Source organism: Salmo trutta, chromosome 4, assembly GCF_901001165.1.
Source record: "Salmo trutta chromosome 4, fSalTru1.1, whole genome shotgun sequence".
Classification (NCBI taxonomy): domain Eukaryota; kingdom Metazoa; phylum Chordata; class Actinopteri; order Salmoniformes; family Salmonidae; genus Salmo; species Salmo trutta.
In genome coordinates, this window is record NC_042960.1 from 13,839,010 (window position 1) to 13,857,341 (window position 18,332).

Below are 18,332 nucleotides of genomic sequence, written 5' to 3' on the forward strand. Positions count from 1 at the left end.
TGTTGTTCTGATCTGTTCTTTCGAGGTTATCATGAAAAGTGACATCAGACGGTATCTTAATGCATGGAAGAGATAATTGGACCGAACAGTGTGTGTACCTCAAACCCCCTCTCACTGGCTGAAGAAGAGTGACAAAGGCGTTGAATATGGCCCTGTCCGAACCATTTCTACCGAGAGAAATGGCTGAGCCAGCAACTGGTGTACAGTATCCAATCTAAGCTATCAACTGCTTTTCTCTCATGTTTCTCTCAGGAGTGTGAGATGAGTCCACGTGGAGTGAACATGGGGAAAGGTGCTGTTCTAAACTTCTCTTATGTTGCTGGTATACTGGTTGACGAATGGACAAGACATAATGGGCATCTAAGGTGAAACATTGAAATTGGGACATTAGAATGGGCCATTCACTTTGAACTGTAAAGCTATCTGAAGAAGAACGAAAAGGACGCCAGAAGAATCAGTGCCTGGAGGAGGGGGTTGGTCAACTGTGCCCAAAACTGTTTAGACTTTTGGGGTATCAGGTTGATTGTAGAGGTCTACACCACTTAAAATTATAGTAATTTAGATTAAAAATGCATTGAGATACTGATCTGTATAATAATTGTGATAAAAAAGTTAACAGTAGAATTATGGGATAATTATACTGGATGTTAATATAAATGTACATTCTGCTAATGTTGATGTTTGTTAAAATTTAGTTTTTTACTTTGAGTGATAGTACCAATTTGAATCACTGAGCAATGTCATTTTAAGATTTGGTTGGATAATTAACTGGGTTCTAATTATGATTTTAGTTGGAAATTGAACGATTTTTAAAACTGAATGATTGATTTGAGTTGAGTATGTTCAAATCTATATGAGTGAAGCAATTAATGTGATAGGGATGATTGTTTTGACTGTTGTTAAGAACTAAGGATGGTGAATGCCATGGGTGAACTCTGGTCTGGAGAGTGAAAATGATCGTAATCTATTTGATCTATAGGCATTGCCTTATGAATAGTGGAATCATGATGCTTATCTTGGGTCATGTTCATTAGGCACCAAGAGGATACATTTTATTTTAACTAGGAGTCACTACCTGGATTTGTACAACAAGATATTCTAATTTTAGTTTCTGGGATGGAAATAGTCATTTCCAACATACTATGCTGATCCATTGGAGTGTGATAGATAACTAAAGATTATTTTATTAAACTTCATTGTTGCATGCACTGCATTATGCATTAATTATGTGCTTTTCACTGTCTATGGAAAATATAGCTTTGAATCTCATAAACTGTTTGCATTTTTTGTTTTTCTTCATGGGTTCGTGCAGGTGACTGTGTATCTTAACCTTCCCAGACAAATTGCTAGAGTGCTTAGAACATGTGTTGGATTGAAATAAGAGACAGTGCTGAGTTTCTTGGGATGTTATGTGCAGGAACCCCATGCAATGAGTTATTGTTTGGTGATTTTTGGTTTATGTAGAATATATGTATTTTCTATGTGAATGAATGTTCTTAAATCTTGTGATTTTCTTTTAAGTTGAGAGGGGACTCAGCGGGATGACTGTCTTTTCTGTTGTGATGAAGCCTGTGTTTCGACACTGGTTCCGCTGTAACGTTACTGTTCTGATTCTCTAGAAGGGACGGTGAGAGGGGTATGTGGCGGATGAATCAGAATTAGTTGGGTAACATAGATAATTAAGATGTTTTATTAGCATAATATGCTTATGTGCGATACTTGTCATTAGGATGGCGTGCCCTTTGGACTCTGGTGTTGACAGTTGTACTTTTCCCTTAGCTAGGGCTCAGTCACTTGGGGCCCAGAGAGGGGAGACGTCAGAATGAAACATTGTCTTCATATGTGAATGTGTCTTTACCTATTCTTAAACCATGTGAAGGGATGGCGTGATTAATGGGGAACCAATTACTTGTCTCCACAATGTCTGTGAGCAAGTCACTCCCTCCTTTTCTATGTTGTGGGGAGGTTTATGGTAGTGTCTGGGACCATTGTATGTCCTCTCTTATCTTGCACTTATTCTGGGATAGTGTATGACCAAGAGGCTCACTCCCCCCAGTGAGCTTGTCCAGGAGTGGGGTCAAGAGGGGGTTTGCTTGAGATGGGAGTATTTAGAGTTGACAATTGATATATGCCATTGGATGAGTTGGTGTTTTTGTACTATGAAGTACCAGGGACGAGATTAGAAACCTCGTCAAGGGGACCAAACTGAACGATAATTTATAGCGAATACTATCTGGCTGTGGATACTCCTCTCTCAAGTAACAGTCTTTCTTTGTGAACCGTTCCTAACTATCTGTGGTTTGTCATGTCAAAAGGGGGTGGATCTTGCTATAAAGATCTCAGTAGCCATTGTGTTGACACTCTCAACGGTTCATTAGAAATGGGGAATCGTTGAAAGTCAAGTGCTAATGCAAAGATCTTAATTATTAAAGATGTAGTTTTAAGTATAACTGACTTGTGTGTGAAGTTTGTTACTCTCCTCATTTGGTAATGTGGGCTATACTCGGCCTTGTCCCCGGATGGTATGTTGGTGGTTGGAGATATCCCTCCAGTGGTGTGGGGGCTGTGCTTTGGCAAAGTGGGTGGGGTTATATCCTACCTGTTTGGCCCTGTCCGGGGGTTTCATCGGATGGGGCCACAGTGTCTCCTGACCCCTCCTGTCTCAGCCTCCAGTATTTATGCTGCAGTAGTTTATGTGTCAGGGGGCTAGGGTCAGTCTGTCACATCTGGAGTATTTCTCTTGTCTTTTCCGGTGTCCTGTGTGAATTTAAATATGCTCTCTCTCTTTCTCTCTTTCTTTCTCTCTCTCGGAGGACCTGAGCCCTAGGACCATGCCTCAGGATTACTTGGCTTGATGACTCCTTGCTGTCCCCAGTTCACCTGGCCGTGCTGCTGCTCCAGTTCCAACTGTTCTGTCTGCAGCTATGGAACCCTGACCTGTTCACCTCTATTTACATAGGAAGAAATAGGCTTCAACACAAAGCCCTCGTTGTTAGTAAATTCTAATTAAAATGAAGACCGGTGAAATGAATTATGCCTACTCGAATTTGCCTACTTTCAAGCGCCATGAGCTGTCCATTTCCAAATGTGCTGCGGCTGCTGCTTCAAGTTTGGGCACGACAATGTAAATTACTTGAATCGTGCTTATTGTGAGGTCAATAACTCTGATAAATACATCCTGGACAAGAAACATCGTTTTTTATAAAAGCGATCAAAGTGACCTCGGGTCCTCATCTTCACGTTCTCCTTCTCAAACGGACAGAACATAGGCTATTTTCTAGACTGCATGCAACAGTGCATTTTCTTGGACTAGGGCTAATACAACAACAACAAAAATTATGTGAAGAAGCCTTTGACTCTCAACCTGAACTGCCGTCGTAGGCCTACACACCACAGCCATTGGTTAGGCAGCACACAAAATAAGAATTTAATCTGCAAGAACAGGCTGGGGCTCGGGGTTGGAATACCCATTGCAGTATGTAATGCAGAGTAGTTTCACAGTGCCTTCAAAGTATTCACTGCCCTTTACTTTCTCCACATTTTGTTGTTACAGCCAGAATTTAAATTATAGTAAATTGAGATGTCTCTGATCTATGCGATTTAAAAATTGTTTTATACAAAATTAAAAGCTCAAATGTCTTGAGTTTGTATTCCACCCCTTTGTTATGGCAAGTCTAAATAAGTTCAGGAGTAAAAATGTGCTTAACAAATCACATAACTTGCATGGACTCATTCTGTGTTCTTTAATAGTTGTTAACATGATTTTTGAATGACTACCCCACACATACAATTATTTCAAGGTTTTACTGCTAACCTACAAAGCATTACATGGGCTTGCTACTACCCATTTTTCTGATTTGGTCCTGCCGTACATACCTACACGTACGCTACGGTCACAAGACACAGGCCTCCTTATTGTCCCTATAATTTCTAAGCAAACGACTGGAGGCAGGGCTTTCTCCTATAGAGCTCCATTTTTATGGAATAATGGTCTGCCTATCCATGTGAGAGACATAGACTCGTTCTCGACCTTTAAGTCTTTATTGAAGACTCATCTCTTCAGTAGGTCCTATGATTGAGTGTAGTCTGGTCCAGGGGTGTGAAGGTGAACAGAAAGCCACTGGAGCAATGAACCACCCTTGCTGTCTCTGCCTGGCCGGTTCCCCTCTCTCCACTGGGATTCTCTGCCTCTAACCCTATTACAGAGGCTGAGTCACTGGCTTACTGGTGCTCTTTCATGTAGTCCCTAGGAGGGGTGCGTCACTTGAGTGGGTTGAGTCACTGACGTGATCTTCCTGTCTGGGATGGCGCCCCCCTCGGGTTCGTGCCGTGTGGGAGATCTTCGTGGGCTATACTCGGCCTTGTCTCAGGTTAGTAAGTTGGTGGTTTGAAGATATCACTCTAGTGGTGTGGGGGCTGTTCTTTGGCAAAGTGGGTGGGGTTGTATCCTGCCTGTTTGGCCCTATCCGGGGCTAGTGTCTCCCGACCCCTCCTGTCTCAGCCTCCAGTATTTATGCTGCAGTAGTTTGTGTCGGGGGTCTAGGGTCAGTCTGTTATGTCTGGAGTATTGCTCCTGTCTTATCTGGTGTCCTGTGTGAATTTAAGTATGCTCCCTCTAATTCTCTTTTCTCTCTGAGGACCTGAGCCCCAGCACCATGCCTTAGGACTACCTGGCCTGATGACGCCTTGCTGTCCCCAGTCCACCTGGTCGTGCTGCTGCTCCAGTTTCAACTGTTCTGCCTGCGGCTATGGAACCTTGACCCGTTCACTGGACGTGCTTCCTTGTCCCAGACCTGCTGTTTTTCGACTCTCTCTCTCTACCGCACCTGCTGTCTCTAGCTCTGACTAATCAGCTATGAAAAGCCAACTAACATTTACTCCTGAGGTGCTGACCTGTTGCACCCTCTACAACGACTGTGATTATTATTATTATTTGACCCTGCTGGTCATCTATGAACGTTTGAACAACTTGGCCATGTACTGTTAAAATCTCCACCCGGCCCAGCCAGAAGAGGACCCCTCAAAGCCTGGTTTCTTCCTAGGTTCCTGCCTTTCTAGAGTTTTTCCTAGCCACCGTGCTTCTACATCTGCATTGCTTGCTGTTTGGGGTTTTAGGCTGGGTTTCAGTATAGCACTTTGTGACAACAGCTGATGTAAAAAGGGCTTTATAAATACATTTGATTGATTGATTGATCTGTAAGGTCCCTCAATCGAGTAGTGAATTTCAAGCACAGATTCAACCACGAAGACCAGGGAGGTTTTTTCAATGCCTTGCAAAGAAGGGCACCGATCAGTAGAATTGTAAAATAAAAAAGCAGACGCTGAATATCTCCTTGAGCATGATGAAGTTATTAACTACACTTTGGATGGTGCATCAATACACCCAGTCACAACAAAGATACAGGCGTCCTTCCTAACTCAGATGCCGGAGAGGAAGGAAACTGCTCTGGGATTTCACCATGAGGCCAAAGGTGATTTTAAAACAGTTAAGAGTTTAATGGTTGTGATAGGAGAAAACAGAGGATGGATCAACAACATTGTAGTTACTCCATAATATTAACCTAAATGAGTGAAAAGAAAGCATGTACAGGAAAAAAAATGATTCCAAAACATGCATCCTGTTTGCAACATGGCCCTTCAGTAATACTTTATCCTGAATACAAAACGTTTTGTTTGGGCCAAATCGAACACAACATATCACCGAGTACCACTATTTTCAAGCATAGTGGTGGCTGCATCATGTTATGGTATGCTTGTCATTGGCAAGGACTAGGGAGTTTTTGGGGGGGAAAATAAAGTAGTTGAATGGAAGTAATGAAATAGGCATTTGTGAACATTATATATCCTACACAGTACAAACACAATATGTAAGACTCATTAGGCTTATATATGCCTTATACACTGAGTGTAAAAAACATTATGAAAATTAATCTCTGATAGACTGACCAGGTGAATCCAGCTGAACGCTATGATCCCTTATTGATGTAACTGGCTAAATCCACTTCAATCAGTGTAGATGAAGGGGAGGAGACCGGTTAAAGAAGGAATTTTAAGCCTCGGGGTAATTGAGACAGGGATTGTGTATGTGTGCCATTCAGAGGGTGAATGGGCAAGACAAAAGATTTAAGTGCCTTGAAATGGGGTATGTAGGTGCACTGATTTGTGTCAAGAACGGTAATGCTGATGGGTTTTTCACGCTCAACAGTTTCCTACGTGTATCAAGAATGGTCCACCACAATGGAACTTGACACAAATGTGGGAAGCATTGGAGTCAACATGGGCCAGCATCCCTGTGAAATGCTTGACATCTTGTAAAGTCCATGTCCTGACGAATTGATTCTGTGCTGAGGGCAAAAGGGGGTGGTACAACTCAGTATTAGGAAGGTGTTCTTAAAGTTTCATACACTCAGTGTATATCACACAATGCCTGGATGCAATACTCAACACTGAAATCTGTTACACTCGTCATTCCAAAAGAATCTGTGGATCTTTTCCGCTGACAACAATACAAATGTATCTTTGCGCAGGGTTTCATCTAAAGAGGATAGTCAGAGGGTATCGAGTGGAATGGTTACTTTCTGTTATAGAGTGGAATGGTTTTTCTGCTGGTGTATACTGAGGTAGCTCCTCTCTGAGAAGCTCTTCCCGCAGTGTGTACAGGCATACGGCTTTTCTCCCATGTGGACCTTCAGGTGCATCTTCAGGTTGCCAGCCAGGGCGAAGCGCATGTCACACTGGGTACAGCTGAAGGGTTTCTCCCCTGTGTGGACCCTCTGGTGCCTCTTCAGGTCACCAGCCTGGGAGAACCTCTTCTCACACTGGGGGCAGCTGAAGGGTTTCTCCCCTGTGTGGACCCTCTGATGTCTCTTCAGGTTGCCAGCCAGGGCGAAGCGCATGTGACACTGGGTACAGCTGAAGGGTTTCTCCCCAGTGTGGACCCTCTGGTGAATCTCCACCTTCTGAGGGCAGCTGAAGCCTTTGTTACAGAACATGCAACGGAACCGTTTCTCTTTACTACTGCCTGATGTTGTTCCCCCTCCCTGAGTCTCGGCTCTAGCCCTGTCGTTTGAGTTCAGAACCTGATCGAAAAAGACGCGGCCGTGTGAATCGGAAAGCCCCATCGAAGTGGACACTGGTTCGTGATCCTTGAACGTGTGTAAAGGGGAGTGGGTGGTGACATTTAGATTTGTCTTTAAGCTTCCCCTATAATCTAAGAAATCTCTACCTTGTGAGTGTCCTTCTCCTAAGTGAGTCTCGTCTACATTCCATGCCAGAGGAGCGTCCCCCTCCACTTTCACAGTCACCTCATCTACGACCAGACCCTCCCCTTTTTCATCTTGGCACCCTTTAGAGTATACACTACTACTGTAGGGGTTCCAGTCCCCTCTAGACAGATCAGTCTGTGTCTCTAAACCCAGGGGCACGTTGCCAGGGTCCATCTCTGTAGAGTAAGAACAAGACGGATCATTGCCAGTCTCTAACACGTTACCTGAGTCCCGATGGGAATGAACCGTCCTCGGTCTCGGGTTACCGTAAGGTAAATACTCTGATCCGGGAGCAAGTGGACAGTCCAGTCTCCTCAGCCCCAGTGTCTCTGGGTCTGACTTGTGGTCAGATCCTGTGTGTAGAGTTAAAGTCTTGGTGTCTGTCTCTGACTTGAGGGCGGCATTCGGCGTTCCACTGACCTCCGTGATGCTGCATCGCGTCCTGGGCTGGGGCACGGCGGTGGATAAGTGATCCGTGGCTACAGGGGGCACCAGTACAGCCGCTGCTCCAGCCTGGATGTCTCTGCTGTGTTGTGGGTCCTCCTCTCTTTCAATCCTCTCCTGCTTGACCAGAGATGATCCTCCAGGACCTGCAGCCTCTACATCTGCAGACTGACTCAAGAAGAGATGAGGTTATTACCGGCACATGAGTTAAATTGGATAACAATGTCGAAGAGAAGTCTCACAAGCTCCCCTATGGCAGATAAATGAGGATGTACATGTAAGACAATGAATAGCTGAGGGGAGCCTTTCTGAAATAAACTGGCCACATTTGATTTACAAAGTAACTATAATTATTTGTAATGCAGCACTATTACACTAACCTCTATCAAGATAACGTGCTGGGTTGAGGTTCCACTCCCCTCATCAATAGTGATTGGTTGGTCATCTCTCCATGTATTGCGTCCCGCTGGCTTCACAAAGCTCCTTTGGCCTCCAGTGAGATGTCCTTCACCTGAGAGAGTGATTGGGGGGGAAGAGGTTGTTAGGTTTGGCTACTGTCAATGCTCAACACTATATTGTACACTATTAATACTGTCTACCATTGGCAAGGATGTAATGTAACACTCATAACTTCTTGATATACTACTTATTGATCGCTGTATTATGTTCGATGCATCACATTGTTTTCATTGAGTAAATAATAGTAAATGCAGTAAATCAAGAATCTTGTTAGAACATGATAGTATGCAACAATTCCTCTGATTATCCAAAAACTGACCAAGACCCAATTCTGGGTAATACATCTACACATGTGCATAGCGGAACGGGGCGAAGGGCAGCCTCTGCCTTCTGCAAAATGTACCTCTTGCCAATCCTCTGTATCTGTCGAGGATCTTGACACTACTGGGACGACTGGTGAGGACGCGCTCTCTAATGGTCCTCTCTGCGCGCTCCCGTGACACCTTAACTTCCAGTAGTTTCCTCCGTAGCGCCCTGTTTTCTTTCTGGCTTTGAGTTATTTCTAAACGAAACACTGCATAGTCGTCGTCTACGAGTTTACAGATCTCTGCCACGGCTGCATTCGCTAGAACCTCCATGATGGAGGCTATTTGAGTGTGAAAAACCATACAGTTAGAGTTAGCCATTGTTAGCAGCTAGCTAGCGTTACCTAGATAACATCTATCAACCAAGTCCTGTAACCATCGCGAATTAAACACAACATGCGGTAAGTATGTGATACTTTACAGTTAAATTAGTCCCGATTTTGAGTTCCAGGGTGTTAATAAACGTTTAAATAACAACAATATAAAGGCTAACGTGTTAATTATTCTTGGTCACAGTGCGTGTCCATTAACTTCTTCGTGTGAGTTTCCCACAGACTAGACACTGTTGGGTTTGCTGCATTCCACAGGTCGGAGTGTGAATTGCACATTTTGTTACAAAAACAAATAAAAAATGGGAACAGGGAAATGGAAAAATACATTTCACCACCATCTAACCGTACACATTAGAGGTCTTCTCATATCCCGAAATTGAGATCTGAACCGAATTGGATCTGTGAAATTCCCATCCGACACCTACAGGACCCAGTAATTTTTGGAAAATCAATTCTGATTTGAATCCGAGGTTGGTCGACCCAAAATATGTCAGAGAGGAGGGTGAATCAGATTGGGTCTGGTCTGTATCGCACCCAAATGGATCCAAAATATATTTAAAAAAAATAGGCATCCTTGAAGAGGATGTGTTTTTATGAAGTTTTTGAATGAGAATGTTGTATATGTCTGGATGTTCTATGTGTGGGGGGAGTGCATTCTAGAGGCTGGGTGCACAGCAGCCCTGGCACCCATGGTGGAGAGGCGAATTGGGGAGGGGTGACAAGGAGACCAGCAGAGGGTGAGCGGCGGGAGGGGGCATAGGCTAGGAGAAGGTCAGAGAGGTAGGTGGGTGCCAGGTTGTGGGTGGGGAGGAGTGTCTAAGTTAATATGGAATTACACAGGGAGCCAGTGTGGATTCGGTTGATCTGGTGCAGCGGAGTTCTGTACCAGTGGAAGTCTTGTTGGTGAGTTTGGGTGGGAGATTTTTAACAAGGGCTGTTTCAGTGCTGTGTTTGGAGCGGAAACCGTAATGGAATGGTTTTTGAAGGTTATTGAAGTTGAGTGTCCACATCCTGCTCCAGTATTTTGGAGAGGAAGGTAAGGTTTGAGATGGGAATAAAGACATCGGGGTCAGCGTTCAGCTTTTTGAGGATGGAGGGTACGATGTAAGTGGTGAAGGAGGAGTTTATTATGCCAGTGAGGACGGGAGAGAAGTACTGAACTTGTGGTGCTGTTCGGGGGAGGGGTCTGCAGGGAAGTTTTCAGGAGGCTGAAGTAGGCGGTTCACTGCGGAAAATATGCATTTTTTTGTTTGTTTTTACCAGAGTTGATGATGTCGGAGTAGTAAAATGTTCTTGCAGCTGAGAGGGCGTTCTTTTATATTTTCACAGGTGATCTGTGTATGCTTGAGAATGACGTACTAGACCAGTCCTCTTGCAGCCGTCCACTGGCTTTTAACTGGCGTAGCTCAGGGTGTACCAGAGAGCAGTGGGTGAAGGAGACTGAGCAGGTTTTGAGGGGAGCGAGGGTATCCAGGGAGGAGGAAAGGCAATCATTGCAGTTAGTGATGAGGTCAGGATGGGACTGGGGTATGTATTAATAGCAGCGCTATGTTGATTGATTTAGTGGTGTCAAACCAGTCAGCTTATTAACATTATGGACAAATATTGGCAAATTGCAATTATTGACAATGAAAGAGGTGGGAATGTTGTTCCTTTGTCACATAATTGCCACATTTACTATCAGTATAGCATTCAAAATCATTTTCCAGATTGTATTTTGGCTATTATTTTTCACTATGTGAATATATGGTCGCGACTGAGATAACCTGGTTCAATTTGGATTTGGCAAAACCAGTTTAGAACCACTGGCCTACACAGTACAAACAGAATATATAACAGTCTTTTTAGGCTTATACAATGCCTTGCAAAAGTATTCATACCACAAGGATTTCTTCACATTTTATTGTGTTACAAAGTGTGATTAAAATGGATTTAATTGTAATTTTTTGTCAACAATAAGCAAAAAAAAATCCTTCCCCAGTCTCTGGTGTAAAGGCTGAAGCAGTATTTTGCCAGTGCTTAACTCTATCTGTTTCTTTTTATCCTGAAAAACTATTTGCCGATGTCAAGCATACCCATACCATGAGGCAGCCACCACCTTCTTGGAAAAAAAGGAGGCAGTTACTTAGTCATGGGTTGTGTTGGATTTGCCCCAAACATAAGGCTTTGCGTTCATGCCAAAAAGTGTATTCCTTTTTTGCAGCCTTGTTGCATACAAGATGCATGTTTTTGAATATTCCTATTCTGTATATTTGTATTCTTCTTTTCACACTATCATTTAATTTATTGTGGAGTCATTAAAATGTTGTTGATCCATCCTCAGTTTTCTCCCATCACATTCATTGAACTCTAACTGTTTTAAAATTACCAATGGCCTAATGGTGAAATCCCTGAGCAGTTTCATGTCCTGCAGCTCAGTTCAGAAGGACAACTGTATCTTTAATGTGTCTGGGTGGTTTAATACATAATCCACAGCATCATGACTAATTTAACCATGATATTCAATGTCTGATTTGTTATTATCTACCAATCACTGCCCTTCCTTATGAGCCTTTCGAAAAGCTCTGTGGTCTTTGTAGTCGAATCTGTGCTTGAAATTCTATATTCCAGCCAGAGCCCAGACTTGAACCAAATCGAACATCTCTGGAGAGACCTGAAAATAGCTGCGCAGCAACGCTCCCCATCCAACCTGACAGAGCTTGAGAGGATCTGCAGAGAAGAATGGGAGAAACTCTGCAAATACAGGTGTGCCAAGCTTGTAGCGTCGTACCCAAGAAGACTCGATGCTGTAATCGCTGCCAAAGGTGCTTCAACAAAGTGCTGAGTAAAGGGTCTGAATACTTGTGTAAATGTGATATTTCTGGGGTTTTTTCAATTTAAATTAGCAAAAATGACTAAACCTGGTTTTGCTTTGTCATTATGAGGTATTGTGTGTAGATAAATGAGGAAAAAAACGATTTAATCCATTTTAGGATAAGGCTGTAATGTAACAAAATGTGGAAAAGTTCAAGGGGTCTGAATATATTCCCAAAACGGCCTCTCTCTGTTCTTCTTTGATAAGGTCAGAAAATAAATACCAGTTGCGGTCTCACTCCGATTTACTTTGAATGATTCCTAAAATCAGAACAGATCATGGCAAAAAATGTTTTAGCTTCTCGGCTCCGTGGTCTTGGAATTCTCTCCAGACCAGCTTGAAACTACACAATCTTGTTTCCTTGGAGTTTAAACGTTTGGTTGACTCACATGTTACTGAGGAATGTGATTGTCATTAGGATTTGATACGGTGGTACATATGATTGATTTAAAAAAAATATGATGCTTGTATGTTTCTGTAATTGAAATGTATGTTTGTGTTTTTAAAACATATTTTTTTTTTAATGATGTCTAAGTCCTTATCTGATATTTGTCTCAAACATTGTTCCTCCCTGCTGCCGTCTTGGTTGGACCAGGTCTCTCTTAAAAAAATAGATTTTACCTCATTGAGACTAACCTGGACAAATAAAGGTAAAAAAATATATACACAGTAATACATTTTGATTTGTTTAACACTTTTTTGGTTACTACATGATTTCATATGTGTTATTTAATAGTTTGTCTTCACTATTATTCTACAATGTAGAAAATAGTACATATAAAGAAAAACCCTGGAATGAGTAGGTGTGTCCAAACTTTTGACTGGTACTGTATATATCATTTTTATTTTCTAGAATCGTAACATTATTTGCTACAGTGATGATGGTGGGATATTTTCTCCCAGCAGTTTCAATTCAGCTAACGTTAGCTCGCTACATGTTGACAGCTAGCTAATGGCATTTATATTAACATTTACATTTACGTCATTTAGCAGACGCTCCTATCCAGAGCGACTTACAAATTGGTGCATTCACCTTTGATATCCAGCGGAACAACCACTTTACAATAGTACATCTATATCTTTTTTGGGGGGGGGAGGGTGGGGGAATAGAAGGATTACTTAATCCTATCCCAGGTACTCCTTAAAGAGGTGGGGTTTCAGTTGTCTCCGGAAGGTGGTGATTGATTCTGCTGTCCTGGCGTCGTGAGGGAGCTTATTCCACCATTGGGGTGCCAGAGCAGCGAACAGTTTTGACTGGGCTGAGCGGGAACTGTGCTTCCGCAGAGGTAGGGGGGCCAGCAGGCCAGAGGTGGATGAACGCAGTGCCCTTCTTTGGGTGTAGAGACTGATCAGAGCCTGAAGGTACGGAGGTGCCGTTCCCCTCACAGCTCCGTAGGCAAGCACCATGGTCTTGTAGCAGATGTGAGCTTCAACTGGAAGCCAGTGGAGTGTGCGGAGGAGCGGGGTGACGTGAGAGAACTTGGGAAGGTTGAACACCAGACGGGCTGCGGCGTTCTGGATGAGTTGTAGTGGTTTAATGGCGCAGGCAGGGAGCCCCGCCAATAGCGAGTTGCAGTAATCCAGACGGGAGATGACAAGTGCCTGGATTAGGACCTGCGCCGCTTCCTGTGAGGCAGGGTCGTACTCTGTGAATGTTGTAGAGCATGAACCTACGTGATCGGGTCACTGCCTTGATGTTAGCGGAGAACGACATGGTGTTGTCCAGGGTCACGCCAAGGCTCTTAGCACTCTGGGAGGAGGACACAATGGAGTTGTCAACCGTGATGGCGAGATCATGGAACGGGCAGTCCTTCCCCGGGAGGAAGAGCAGCTCCGTCTTGCCGAGGTTCAGCTTGAGATGGTGATCCGTCATCCACACTGATATGTCTGCCAGACATGCAGAGATGCGATTTGCCGCCTGGTTATCAGAAGGGGGAAAGGAGAAGATTAGTTGTGTGTCGTCTGCGTAGCAATGATAGGAGAGACCATGTGAGGATATGACAGCGCCAAGTAACTTGGTGTATAGCGAGAATAGGAGAGGGCCTAGAACTGAGCCCTGGGGGACACCAGTGGTGAGAGCACGTGGTGCGGAGACGGATTCTCGCCACGCCACCTGGTAGGAGCGACCTGTCAGGTAGGACGCAATCCAAGAGTGAGCCGCGCCGGAGATGCCCAACTCGGAGAGGAGGATCTGATGGTTCACAGTATCAAAGGCAGCAGATAGGTCTAGAAGGATGAGAGCAGAGGAGAGAGAGTTAGCTTTAGCAGTGCGGAGAGTCTCCGTGACACAGAGAAGAGCAGTCTCAGTTGAATGACCAGTCTTGAAATCTGACTGATTTGGATCAAGAAGGTCATTCTGAGAGAGATAGCAAGAGAGCTGGCCAAGGACGGCACGCTCAAGAGTTTTGGAGAGGAAAGAAAGAAGGGATACTGGTCTGTAGTTGTTGACATCGGAGGGATCGAGTGTTGGTTTTTTGAGAAGGGTTGCAACTCTCGCTCTCGGAAGGGACGTAGCCAGCGGTCAAGGATGAGTTGATGAGCGAGGTGAGGTAAGGGAAAAGGTCTCCGGAAATGGTCTGGAGAAGAGAGGAGGGGATAGGGTCAAGCGGGTAGGTTGTTGGGTGGCCGGCCGTCACAAGTCGCAAGATTTCATCTGGAGAGAGAGGGGAGAAAGAGGTCAAAGCATAGGGTAGGGCAATGTGAGCAGGACCAGCGGTGTCGTTTGACTTAACGAACGAGGATCAGATGTCATCAACCTTCTTTTCAAAATGGTTGACAAAGTCATCCGCAGAGAGGGAGGGGGGGAGGATTCAGGAGGGAGGAGAAGGTGGCAAAGAGCTTCCTAGGGTTAGAGGCAGATGCTTGGAATTTAGAGTGGTAGAAAGTGTCTTTAGCAGCAGAAACAGAGGAAGAAAATGTGGAGAGGAGGGAGTGAAAAGATGCCAGGTCCACAGGGAGGCTAGTTTTCCTCCATTTCCGCTCGGCTGCCTGGAGCCCTGTTCTGTGAGCTCGCAATGAGTCGTCAAGCCACAGAGCAAGGGGAGGACCGAGCCGGCCGGGAGGGTAGGGGACATAGAGAATCAAAGGATGCAGAAAGGGAGGAGAGGAGGGTTGAGGAGGCAGAATCAGGAGATTGGTTGGAGACGGATTGAGCAGAGGGAAGAGATGATAGGATGGAAGAGGAGAGAGTAGCAGGAGAGAGAGAGCGAAGGTTGCGACGGCACAATACCATCTGAGTAGGGGCAGAGTGAGTAGTGTTGGAGGAGAGCGAGAGGGAAAAGGATACAAGGTAGTGGTCGGAGACTTGGAGGGGAGTTGCAGTGAGATTAGTAGAAGAACAGCATCTAGTAAAGATGAGGTCAAGCGTATTGCCTGCCTTGTGAGTAGGGGGGGACGGTGAGAGGGTGAGGCCAAAAGAGGAGAGGAGTGGAAAGAAGGCGGCAGAGAGAAATGAGTCAAAGGTAGACGTAGGGAGGTTAAAGTCACCCAGAACTGTGAGGGGTGAGCCATCCTCAGGAAAGGAACTTATCAAGGCGTCCAGCTCATTGATGAACTCTCCAAGGGAACCTGGAGGGCGATAAACTTCATCAGATGGTTAACTATTGAATATATTTGTTTTCCCCTCGCATCTAAAGCTGTCTTATGAAGCTAGCCCGTTGATAAAAGTTAGTATGAATGACAGAAGCCAGCTAGCTGCTGTCAATTTCGTGTGAAATGTATCATTGTTAAATTGTCATGCCTTTTCACAAAAAAATCTATGTACACAAATAAAATACATGACTACCTTCAAGTAGTTTTATTGTAGTACTTCAGGCAGAGTAACGTTACTTTGCAGAAATGTATGATCTTTTAACTACTTCCTGAGATTTGATTGATAGAACAATTCAGCCAATGGTTGCAGCAATAGGCGGCTGTGGTTTTGGTTGATTGGTCAGGAGCCCCCAAAGCTGCTCAAACCAGTTTTATTTTTTATTATGAATCTCTCTACAAATTTACTAAACTTTCTACAAGCTTAAGACTCTCTTGGTAATGTGACAACAGTGACAGAACTCTGCATGCGTGCAGATAAACAATCTGCAAGTGTATTTTTGATTCACAGCAGAATATTCATAGTTGTAGTAAATGGACTTATAATAATTCTGAAAATAAATTATGCTTGCAAATCTTATTGAATGTATTTAAATGTCAAGTTACATTGACATTTCATGCATTATGATACAAGCTTTAGAAATTAAATTACATATTTGTGAATGTACTTGCAATTACGAATTTCCTGCGACAACAACATTTAAAATAGAAAATCACAGGGTTCTGTAAGTATTATCTCATAGGAATGTGCGACAGGGATTGCGTAATATAATAAAGGCGTCAGGCCGTGCAGCCTCGGCTTTCTGCAAAATGTACTTCTTGCCCTTCCTCTGTATCAGTCGAGGATCTGGGCCTGGGACGACTGGCTAGGACACGCTCTCGCATTGTCCTCTCTGCGCGCTCCCTTGCAACCTTTAGTTCTAGTAGCTATAGTTTCCTTCGCGATGCCCTGTTTTCTTTCTGGCTTTGATTATTTCCAAACGAAACACTCCATAGTCATCGTCTACGAGTTTACAGATCTGTCATGGCTGCATTCGCTAGCATCTCTATGATGGAGACCATACAATTAACCATTGTTAGTTAACCATTAGCAGCTAGTGTTAACTAGATTGAAGATATAATCTAAGTCCTGTTTCCAATATCAAATAAACACTACATGGGGTAAGTATGTGACGCTGTCCCATTTAATGAGTCATATTTTGAGATCCAGGGCTTTAATAAATATCTAAATAACAAGAATTAAAAACGCTAACGCGGAAATTGTTCTTGGTCATTTCTGTTTACTTCTTTGTGGGAACCACTTTTTCCAAAATCCTCACTTCTACCGGTCCAAAATCATCTCTGAAAGGATTCTCAGGGAAAACGTTGGAAGTCTACCACACCTGTCACCACAGGTTCTTTATCCTGGTCAGGCTCACTTCCAAACTCCATGTCACTCCTTCCATGGTTACTTGTTGTAAGAGGAGACTACACTCAGTAGTTGATTTGTACTCTTTAATACCATTACTATGTATATATACAGAAGACGGAGGTTTGAGCTTTGCACATTTCTTCCATGTCTGCGTTATGACTCCGAAGCCTTTTCTCTATTAGATTTGCTCAACTCCTGCATCCTCTCTCCTCAGTCCTCTCTGGCCTCCTTTTGAAGAAGGTCAAAGGTAATCAAGGAGAGGCGGTGAGGAGAGGACAAGGAAAGTGGACTTCACACTTTAATTGAAAAACAACATTGGATAACAATGCTTAAACCAGATGAGACCACTTTTGAGGTCTGGGAAAATCTATTAAATGTTGGTTTTTGAGTGTAGTTACCCTTTAATTGAAGCGCACCTAGCACTGTTTGATTAGTGGCATTTCTGTAGCACATGAGAGGAGTTTGCAAAACAAATGGCCACTGGATTGAAGCAAATAATCATTCTGCCAGGTAGTGCCACGAACCGGCTCGAAGTCCGTAACAAAAAGGGAGACTGGAGATTAGGAATAACAAAAATATATTTATTAACTGAAGTAATGTAAATACAATTAACAACGGTGTGTGTAGTCAGTAATCAGTGGTGTAAGTGAGTGGTTGCGTGCATTAATGTGATAATGAGGGGTGTTGAAAGGTGCCAAAGCAAACAAACAAAACGGCCACAAAAATGCCACAACCAAAATCTAACAGTGTGTCTGCATGGAGAGCGTCTCCTCAATGAATGTGGAAGAGGTGTATTTATCCCGGGACACAACTGAGCCCAAGTGTCCCATTTCGCTGACGACTCTCCCGGCTCCGCCCACCGACATCCTATTAAGGAAAACGAGAGCAAAGAGAAAGAATTCGGCAGACAGAGTGGGAGGGTCGTCACAGTAGGCATAGGCTACTTTGTAGCTAGTTAACATTTGGTTGTACTCTTGGATTGAGCAGACCTTCCCGTACAATTCTGATAACTCCATGAAGGACATAACTCTACCATTCCAATTTACAATATAATTTAAGAACAAAACACCCTTTTCAAACATATTTCCCATAAATACAGGTATTTTATCACCCAGCACATTTGAGTTCAGCCATAATATTTGTTCTATCTTTTCAGGGGGATGAAATTGACATTGTAGCCAGCTCTGCAATGCTTGTTTGAAAAAGAGAGATACTTTGAAAAAAGTATCATTTTCAATTAATAGAAAATGAGACATGGCAATCTGCACAAAGGCAAAAAGGCAATTTTTAAACAATGGATGAGCTTTTCTTAGTAATCTACTTGAGAACAATTTAGGGTTTAAGTAAAACTTTTGAATAAGTGAAGCTTTTAGAGAGAGGTTTAGTGCTTTTATATTTAATAATCTCAACCCACCCAATTCATATTCATTATATAGATAGGCACGTTTTATTTTGTCAGCTTTAGTGTCCCAGATAAGGCTAAATATGTTTTGCTCATATGATTTGAAAAATGAATCATCAGGAGTAGGCAGCGCCATAAGTGAGAAGTAGCCGTGAAGTAGCCGCCATAACTGAGAAGTAGCCGTTATTTACTATTTTACACTTGCGGTTGCT

The 18,332-nt window shown here is 43.5% G+C and overlaps 2 protein-coding genes across 4 annotated transcripts in view; both read right to left on the bottom strand.

The window, feature by feature from the left end:
* Positions 1 to 18,332, bottom strand: part of LOC115191369 (zinc finger protein 23-like) — a 417,143-nt gene that overhangs the window by 142,989 nt on the left and 255,822 nt on the right. The window lies entirely within an intron of this gene.
* LOC115191176 (zinc finger protein 528-like) overlaps positions 6,345 to 18,332 on the bottom strand; it is a 77,316-nt gene continuing 65,328 nt past the window's right edge. For all 3 annotated transcript variants that reach the window (XM_029749128.1, XM_029749120.1, XM_029749116.1), the window contains one exon: positions 6,345 to 7,877. In XM_029749128.1, the coding sequence (XP_029604988.1) occupies positions 6,582 to 7,877 (1,296 nt within the window). In that variant the 3' untranslated portion in view covers positions 6,345 to 6,581. The remainder of the gene's footprint in view (positions 7,878 to 18,332) is intronic.